At 37.4% G+C, this 10,298-nt stretch overlaps 1 protein-coding gene across 2 annotated transcripts in view; it reads left to right on the top strand.

The window, feature by feature from the left end:
• The first annotated feature begins 1,795 nt into the window (after positions 1 to 1,795).
• The window catches only part of LOC135218395 (N-acetylated-alpha-linked acidic dipeptidase 2-like), a 25,356-nt gene continuing 16,853 nt past the window's right edge, over positions 1,796 to 10,298 (top strand). Inside the window, exons 1-5 of one of the 2 annotated variants that reach the window (XM_064254692.1) lie at positions 1,796 to 1,994; positions 4,534 to 4,659; positions 6,556 to 6,693; positions 7,504 to 7,660; positions 9,312 to 9,432. In XM_064254692.1, the coding sequence (XP_064110762.1) occupies positions 6,677 to 6,693; positions 7,504 to 7,660; positions 9,312 to 9,432 (295 nt within the window). In that variant the 5' untranslated portion in view covers positions 1,796 to 1,994; positions 4,534 to 4,659; positions 6,556 to 6,676. Of the gene's footprint in view, positions 1,995 to 4,533; positions 4,660 to 5,352; positions 5,481 to 6,555; positions 6,694 to 7,503; positions 7,661 to 9,311; positions 9,433 to 10,298 lie in introns of those variants that run through there. The other variant, XM_064254693.1, reaches the window with a different exon arrangement.

Below are 10,298 nucleotides of genomic sequence, written 5' to 3'. Positions count from 1 at the left end.
TCTCGTTTTCAAGGCTCATGCGCATGACGTCACCTGGAGTCTTGGAGAGTTCAGCTGGCGACACATAGGCGGGCGGGAAATATCCCGCCTGTTTTGATAGACGTTTATGTTTTCATTTGCGAGGACAGATTTATCATGGTAATATTCGCCATATATGGGTGCTTCAATTCTTATAAGACCAATATTACTGATGGTAGTGGAAAAACTAGATTTTACCGTTTCCCAAAAGATGCAGAACTATGTAAGAAGTGGGTGGATATATGCAAAAGAAGTGATGGTATCAATGCCAAATTGGTCATTGTCATGATCATCCGTCACCTTTGGAATTTAGATATAGACTACGGTTATTCATAGTGGGTAGAGTCAATAGTTTAACCAGTCAGGGTCTTAATGTTTGTAGTAAAGATGAAGCTACACCTTGTGTCACTACAGAGTGCTTGAATGTAAGTAGTCCATCTCTAAGCTCAAATGTTGCTCCCAATGATCTAGATTCCGAGTTATGTATTTTCTACCTGTTAACAATGAGACTGAGACTCAGGAGGAAATGAGTCCTTAAGTTATTTGGGAGGGTTCGTAGCGTTTAAATTTAGAAATAAGTATTCATCAGTAGGCTCAGCTGATGTAGATGAAACAGGCGAAGACTGGATACCATATGCAAAGAGAAAGGTATTGTATAGGCCGCCTAATCATTTTAGAGAAAATCTATAAGAAATGGAAGATTTATTCAAAATTTTCCATGGTGATGCTCTAAAACCAGGAGTCGGAGCAGTTTCTAATCTTCCTGAAATATTCAAGGCCGCAAATATTGATGTTCCAGAGGTCGTGAGCTTTTCTTTATCAGATGGAGGCTTTCTTTTAGAATAAAAATATTAAACTCTAAGAAGTAAAAATTTCGTAGCAGGGTCTGAAAAAGATAAAAAAATATTGTTCAGTAATATTGAAAATTAATTTGATTGAAATGAGAGACAGATTGCAGAAATCCCATGGAAAAGGTATAATTAAATGAAAAAATGTTCAGTAATCTTGAAAAATCGCTTGATTGAAACGAGTGAGAGAGAGAGAGAGAGAGAGAGAGAGAGAGAGAGAGAGAGAGAGAGTTAATTGCAATAAGGTTTCCAATGAAATGTTAGGAATAGAGCTTATATCATGCGTAATTTTTATTTTATTTCTATTGTTATTATATTACCTATCATATGTATTTGTATTTTGGAAATATAGCCATAAAGACATCAATATTAGCCAACTTTCTTAAATGCAATGTTAGGAATCCAAAAAGAGGCATGAAAAATGAAGCTGATGGTCAAGATCATAGTTACAGGACAGCGTCACATATACACTCAGGAGTCTCCAGGTGACGTCACAGAGCCCAGCTGATCTCCCGGAACCTTTATCTTATTCCATCTTGGTTTAGTATACCAGTTCTCCCTGAGCCGTAGGTATTAATATGTAATGGAAAGAGTTCTTGTGGAGAGTAGTTCTACGGGCTGCTCTGAGAGCAAGAGCCCGTACTGGCCAGCTTAATCTCAAACAACATGGAGAGTATATTAGTCCCAAGAAAATGAATCTACAAGTATCACGCCATGCCCATTTCAACTGGGTCACAGTGCTTCCTTGCGTCAGCCAACCTCTGCGACATGAAACCAACGGTACTTTGTTTGAACTTCAGATCTTAGGGAGAGCTGAAGGCGGCATGGAAGACCGTGGGGTGAGGGAGTGATGTGGGGGGGGGGGGGGGTGTTTTTAGGGAGGGGATGAACGGGGCTGGTTTCTGGTAATAACCGTTGGCCGGTTGCGGTATTATTAAGACTCATTCTACCGGGACGCAGGCTGAAGGCAGCAAGCACTTGGATGCTTGCTTGCGTGGTTTAAGTCACCTTACGCTACATTGCTGAAGTTGCCGAGAAGTTAACGAAGTCCTTATTGCATGCAATTGCTGATTAATCACCTGAAGTTCAGAGGACACCCCACCTGGCCCCCGACCCCCCAAACCAAAAGTGAGTCTATATTTGTGGGGTTTCTATTTATTCTTCAGACGGTAAGTTAATGTCATGGATCTTTATCTGTTTTTTTTTTTTTAATTCACGTTTATATTAAAGAAAAAGTTCCATAACCACTGCAATTAACTCCATCTAACTCCTTACGCAAAGCAGGCCATATGTCAGCGCAAAATATTGTTCTTTGGCATTTTGAGGTCAATTCTCGGTTAATCTGACCGCTTGTGGCAACGCCAAATTACTAAGTAATAATTAAGGACAAGTAATGGTTATATATAATATAGATAATTATTATATAATATATAGTATATTAACATATATATATATATTATATCTATATGGGTTATGTGTGTTTTGTGTGGTGTGTGTGTTGGTGGTGTGTATACATATAATCCGGTTTTTGGTCTATCGTTTGTACGGGCAAGTCAAACTCTTCTCCATATATTATATATAGATTATTATTATATATATATATATATAATATATAATATATATATATATATGTTGGTGTGTGTGTTTGTGGTGTGTTGGTGCTGTGTGTGTGTGTGATACATATAATCCGTTTTGTCTATCGTTTACGGCAAGTCAAACTCTTCTCCATATATATATATATATATATATATATATATAATATATATATATATATATATATGGAGAAGAGTTTTCGAACTGGAATATTGGAATTTAGGCCAAAAATGCTCATGAAGGTCTTGGATAACAGATGGAAGAAGAAAATATACAAAAAACTCGTGGCTATAAAAGATTCGGTTCAAGTTGAAAATGACTTAATAAATTAAAAAAAAGATAATGAATAAGAAGCTACAGACACCCAGTAGCCTATATATATAAAAGTGTTGTTATATTACCTCAGACGTCTGAAATAAAGATATATATTGTAGGCCTATGTCGAAATTAAGCTTGTGTTTAAAGACAAAAGGAGAAGGGACTGTAATAAAGATAGGATATAGTGATTAATTATTAAATAAACTACTGGACGTCATATCAGAGGATGAACGCTTTAGAAGTCGATGAACATCTGATTTTTAACAACTATCCTCAACACGGTATTGAATAATACCACTGAAAGTACAAATATCTACAGAAGCACTGAGAAATATTGATTAAAAGGGCAGATGCAAATAGTAAAATTGATGAAAAGATGGCCCGAGAAGTAAGGGGAAAATAACTGAAAACTTGAGGACAAATAAGTAAAAAAGTAAGACATAATCAAAGCAGTCAGGGTAAATTACTAAACGGTGATATAGCGGCCACCTCTCTCGGAACGCGGCCACTTCCCGAAAAAGCGCTCGAATTTGTCATTATTTCGTAATTTAGGAGAAAAAGCTTACTTCGAGAGGAACGTAGAGGTCTCTGTGTGCTGTCAGGATAGGCTACAGCTCTTTGCCTATCATGGCAGCGAATTGAAGTACTTTTATTTCGAGAAGGTGGCCGCATTCCGGGGTCGGTGGCCGTTATGTCGCCGCTCGGTCACTTACCATAAATGACAACTATAGAAAACTTCGACGGTGAAAGTCGGTAAATTATAGAAAACGTAAAAAGAAATCATCAGTAACTTCTTGAATGTAGATTAATTCCCAAACGGAGAGTGGAGAGTCAAATGTATACTTTAACAGATTAAAATTGTGGCTTAATTTATGTTTAACAGCGAATAATTTTATGAAATTATCCAATGTATGTGATATGAGCGTATGTAAATAATCTTAGTCCCATTCGTTGGGCAACGAAGTTAACGTAACTATGTAACGGTTGCTAAATCATTTAACTTGTATTCCAATCGTTATTCCATTACAATTGGACTTAATTTTGGTATTTTTCCCATGATTTGAAAATTGACTTTGTGATATAGTTCTTAACGACTAATGTGCGAGCGTGTATGTGGTACAAAATTCGCTATTGTGTTTTATTAGGAAGCTTTATTTTATTTCAAAGTTTTTTATATTTCATTGCCTTCTTAAATTGATTAGAGTCTACTTTTTTTTTAAATAAATCTTGTCACACACCCACACACACACACACACACACATATAAAATATATATATATATATATATATATATTAATATATATATATATATATATATATATATATATTATATATATATATGTATGATGTATGTGTGTGTGCGTGTGTGTGTATATATATATATATATATATATATATATATATATATATATATATATATATATATATATATATATAAATATATATGTGTGTGTGTGTGTGTGTGTCAACAGCACGATGTTGAAGGCAGACTGTAGGCGGTACTCTACCATGTATACACACACTTATAGCTAATATATATAACATTGATCTGTAACTCCACTTACATTTTATCTATTTATTTACTGGTCTGTCGGTGTATTTTTCTCTCCGAAATAAGTGATTATCTCTGATTATCTCTCTCTCTGCACTCCATATTCCATTTCTGTTCCTTCTTTCGAATGAATTACTATATATATTTTCTTTGGAAGTTTGAACTTCGAGTCAATGACCCCTGTGGTAACTTAAGTCTCCTTCAGATGTTAGCCCAAAAGTCCGCGCTCTCCCTAGTCGTCGCCACAGCGTTTGGCAGCCTCCTACTGGGAGTCCTGATCGGCCAACACAGCAACTCCATCCTCAGGGACGCCGAACCATCCGAGAGTGAGGTGAGTATTTGCCATTGACCCGTGGAGTAAGCCTACTACAGTAGATTCACTCACATCAACCGTGCATTTGATGTCAAGGCCAGTCCCTTACGACGTGCTCCTGATTGGCTGTTGATAAGCCAATTACAGGGCTGGAAACTCTCTCAGTCTCTCGAGATTCACATGGGCAGGATCTATGTTCCACCTCTCCTGTGGGATGCATCTTTCAAAAGTATCCCTCAGGAGAGGTAGAACATACGTCCTGCCTATGTGAACTCTCGAGAGAGAGATAGTTACCAGCCCTGTGATTGGCTTATCAACAGCTTATCAAGAGCGTCGTAAGGGACTGGCCTAGACATCAAATGCACGGTTGATATGAATCTACTATAATTAATTTTGTTGTTGTTCTTGATGTTCTTGCTGTTGTTGTTGTAGTTCTTGTTGGAGTGGGGCGGGGTAGTAAAGGTCTATTGAAAACCCAAAAAAGGTATGGAAAAGGTCTATTACGTTGAGTTAAAGATACAATAATTTTAGGATAGGATATTTATGATTTAATTATCAGAATGTAAATTAAAAAATTAAATAATGTATACATTACAGAGTACACAACAATTATTTCTAATAAAACATAGTGTATTTATTTTAATTTTCGTTGGCGAAACAACGCAATAATTGACCATAGATTTTAGGACGTGCCCCGAGTAAGCTGGAGGTCGGATTACGCCTTGTTGATCTTCATCTGGCTAGTGGTAGGGTCTGCCCCACTTAAAGAAAATCATATCTTCCTTCACACAGCCCCATTTTCCTCTTATCGTACTTCAGTCGTCACAGTTTTCCCAAAGGTGGGTTTTTGTACCTCACCTGTTTGTTTGTTTATTTATTTATTTTATTTATTTTGTTTAATTCCAGTGGTGGATATAAGGGGGGAGGGTGCCACCTGGTCACGTACCCCCACCCCAATGGATATGAATAATAGAACACTTTTTTTTATTTTAATAAATCATTATCAGTAGCAAAAAATTTTTTTAGTTAATGATTATTTCAACAATAACAACTCTACAAAACAATAACAACAACAACTACTTTGTGTATATATATATATATATATATATATATATATATATATATATGATATATATATATATATATATATATAACATACTGATATTTATGTACCGTATGTGTGTATACATCTTACATGTATGTATGATAATACTAAGCACCCCTCCAAAGAAAGATTTCTAAATCCGCCAATACTTTATTCGATATTGTGTAGTAATGTTTGAAAGTTTACAAAGAACCAAATCTTGCGAATGTCTGGTTAAACAACAGTTTTAAAATCAAGCTGAATATCACTCAATCTGAGAAAATATAACTGAATGATCTCTCCGTGGAAAACATACTAAATTCATGACGAAGCTAAAAAAAAAATTGCACATTTGAGGAAATCAAAGACCACAAGCACTGGACGATATCTGCCTCATCATGCACCTGAACAGGTTTGGCCGGAAAGTTCATCCTGCAAGAAGGAGAGGGTCAAAGAGGAGAAAGCAATGTGACCTGACCTTACTGGCTGCTCGCCAGGGGTAGCGTGTGGTGTCTTTCGTGACCCAGGATGCTCTGTGATGCCCTGCGCCTACTTGCCCTAATAAGATTCCTTTGCGCATTCCGCATTTCTTATCATTTGCGTTTTTCCAGTCGCCAAATCGCTTGTGTTACCATTTGCAATTTCCTCGTTTGGAGGGGAGGGGGGCCAGTGCCGTCAGTGCACCTATTGCATTGTACTGTAGGTATTACTTTAGGTTCTTTCGAAGCGTCCCTTCGGCCCCTAGCTGCAGCCCTTATTTTTTTCACTCCTTTTACTGTACCTCCTTTCCTATTCCCTTTCTACCACCTTATTTTCCTTAAACCAAACAGGAGACACGACTTCCAGGAAGACAATGATGGGTGGACCCATTTCCAGCGGCTGATTCAAGACAAATGGAGGGCGGATATCGATTTCAACAAGGAAATCATCAACCTCGTCAACACCACCAACATGGAGAATGACTTGAGGTGAGGGTTAGACTTATAAGCATGACTATACTCTGTTTTTTTCCATCTGTCCATCCACCTGTGGTGGTCGCGCATGGTAACACTGCGTCCCGGTCTTTAGATAGTTACGCTATGTGTAAGTTTTAGGAAAATAAAAGGATATCTGGGTGTTCATTTGCAACTGAAAAGTGTTTTAATAATGTACTGTATGCGAATTGCACCGTTAATATTCGAAATAGGATATTATTCAAAGCGCAGCGTTACCATGCGCAAACACCACAGGCGGGTGGACAGATGGGAAAAAACCGAGTATAGGTATCCAACCTCCGTATGGGAGTGGTGTCGTCAGTGCACCTCAGCCCAGTGCACTGTAGGCATTACTTAAGGTTCTTTGCAGCATGCCTATGGGCCACTAGCTGCAACCCCTTTCATTCCATTTACTGTACCTCCTTTCTTGTTCTCTGCCATCTTAATTTCCACCCTCTCCTAATAATTGTTTCAAATAGTGCAACTGCGAAGTTTTCTTCCCGTTACACCTTTCAAACCTTTATACTCTCTATCTCCCTTTCAGTGCTGAGTTACCTCATAGGTCCCAGCGCTTGGCCTTTGGCCTAAATTCTATATTCCAAATCCAGTTCTATGTGTTACTTATCATTACTTGAATATAAAGTTCCATGATATTTTTCTCTTGGGTTGGTGGTCCACGAGTTGAAAACCATTGTTCCAATACAAAAACCACTGCTGTAGAACCACCAGAGAATACAAGAACCACTAGTCTACAGTAGCTACCATAAAATAACGCTGTAAATGACCAGACGAACTCCATTGCAGAGAGCTGAGCAGGAGACCGCACATGGCGGGGACGGAGAGAGACGACGAAATCGCCCGCATGATCCAAAGGAGATTCGTCGAGTCGGGTTTCGACACGTCCGAACTCGTCCCTTACAGCGTGCTCCTCAGCTACCCCAATCAGACGAACCCGAATTTGGTGAGTGCCTGTTCTAACTTAGGACTTCTTTGGGATTAAGACAGTTCCATCTTCGGGCCCTGGACACAGCATCTTCCATTCCTTTTAACTGTACCCCCGTTCATATTCTCTTTCTTTTAGTCTGCACCATCTCCAAACAGCTGATTCATAGTGTAGGTGCAAGGTTTTCCTCCTGATACAACTTCTCATACTTTTTACTGTCCGTTTCCATTTCAGCACTGAGTGTCCTCATAGGTCCCAACATTAGGCATTTGGCATAAATCCCATGTTCTTTAGTGCAGTCCATTTTCCTAAAAAGTCCAGCAGATTCTTGTAAAGTGATTTAATTGTTTTAAGGTAGAAATTTTGAAGATGACTACTATTTGCTGATGCTTGTTATTGTGATGGGAAAAGTAGAATAATATTGTCTTTCCACTTTATAGTGCCAGTGCAAATGATTACTCTCTCTCTCTCTCTCTCTCTCTCTCTCTCTCTCTCAGCCTTCAGTGTAAGGACATGAAGGGTTTGAGTTGTGGAAGTTTCATGCACTTGGGTTCATCCTAAATTCAACGCTAGTACAGGGTGTCCATAAAGTCCCAGTACCATTACAAGAAATAAATACTTGTAATGGTACTGGAACTTTATGGACACCCTGTATGGTAACAGTGACTATGGAACTGGTTTATCAAGAAAGGCACCTTCTTTTAGGAGAGAGGGCTAACTGTTGAAATGAAAAAATACACTTTATACATATTTTCCATAAGATTAATTGCCCTAACAGGGTTGATCTCAGAGTAATAAAAATGCAGTGGATGTTGCACGTCCATGCTTTCACGGATGAGCCAAGGATGAACGTTTCTTCCTACACTGTCCTTACTTCTTCATCCCCATGAAATTCATGTATCTGAATTACACCTTTGAGTACTTTGTTTCCATTTTGTTGTTATACTTATTTTTCCTTCACACAAACGATATTGTTTTTTCGTCTTGAAAACACACACAATATATATATATATATATATATATATATATATATATATATATATATATATATATATATATATATATATATCTATATATATATATATATATATATATATATATGATATATCTATATATATATATACATATTATTTGTTCCACCGAGTTGGTAATGTCACTGAAATCCTGATTTCTCCTCTATGCGCTGGTTCGAACCCACGAGAGGACGAAATTATTATTTTCAACTGAAAAAACAAATTGGATATTAAGGGACATTTGTAGATTAAGACATATATATATATATAATATATATATATATATATATATATAATATGATATATATATGTTGTGTGTGTGTGTGTGTGTTTTAAGACAGAATCTTGAATAAACCCGTAAAAAAATAATGAACAAAAATCATTTGTTAACATTCAATGGAATAAATAAGTGAATTATTAAAAAATAGAATCTCTGGTGCCATATCATATATGTATATATATATATATATAGTATATATATATATATATATATATATATATATATATATATATATATATATATATATATTTACTAATGTATATGCATATACTACATTTATAAATATATGTGTGTAATTTACCTAGCATGTACTATGCATTTAATGTAGATATTACACTCATTCCCCTGCCCCGCCCCCCCTCTATCAATCTTCCAGATCACAATCACCGACGGCTCGAACAACGTCGTGTTCAGGAGCAAATTCAAAGAGGAACCTTTACACGAAGACGACGAGGATCCGGAATTCGTCCACTCCTTCTCTGCTTACACTCCGCCAGGTAATCCTACTAGAAAGTTTCCTGCTCGGCTAAGTAGTAGTAGTAGTAGTTGTCGTTGTTTCTGTTGGTTTAGTTCCCGCGATCGAGTCCCGAGCGGGCTGTTGAAATTATTTGGGAACGTTCCTGTGTGTCTTTGTTAGACTAAGTCGTGAAAATTGTGTACCTGGTAGTTGATTCACTTTGCTAGGTAGTGGCTGGCGGATGTATATATATATATATATGTGTGTGTGTGTGTGTGTGTGTGTGTGTGTGTTGTGGCGGGATCACAAGCTGAAAAACAAAGCTGGCAAAATCCCCCCCCCCCCCCCACCCACATTAACCTAATCACTCTAGCTGCCAAATCCACCCCAGTCACACTTTCCTCTACACACTACAGCATACACGCAGGACAATTGACCTACAACTACACAAAACATAAAACAATAAAACTCTCAAAACACATGTAGTACTTACCAATCAATTCAGTTACTCTGGGCTATCCTGTGCTGTCCGCTGGTTAAGGTCACTGGGACACCAACAACAACAAAACCAACAAAAACAGCCAAGAACCACGACACCACAGCCCAACAACAACACCCAAAGACCACAACCCCATAACAAACAAGGAACACAACCACAACCTAACAACACAGCAAACAACCAAGGAACATAACCACACCTAACAAAACAACCACCAACCAAGGAACACAACCTCACATATAACAACAAAACACAACAAAAGACCACTGAACAAACAACACAAAAAATCACAACAGCACAGGCACAACAACTCTAAGCAAAAAAAAAACACAAACTTAACAACAACTAAACAACAACAAAACAAAACACAAAACTCAACCAATTTCCAATGCCTTCAAATAACTGCT

The sequence above is a fragment of the Macrobrachium nipponense genome, chromosome 9 (assembly GCF_015104395.2).
Source record: "Macrobrachium nipponense isolate FS-2020 chromosome 9, ASM1510439v2, whole genome shotgun sequence".
Classification (NCBI taxonomy): domain Eukaryota; kingdom Metazoa; phylum Arthropoda; class Malacostraca; order Decapoda; family Palaemonidae; genus Macrobrachium; species Macrobrachium nipponense.
The sequence above is the reverse complement of the archived record's forward strand: the minus strand, read 5'-3'. Positions and strand labels throughout refer to the sequence as shown.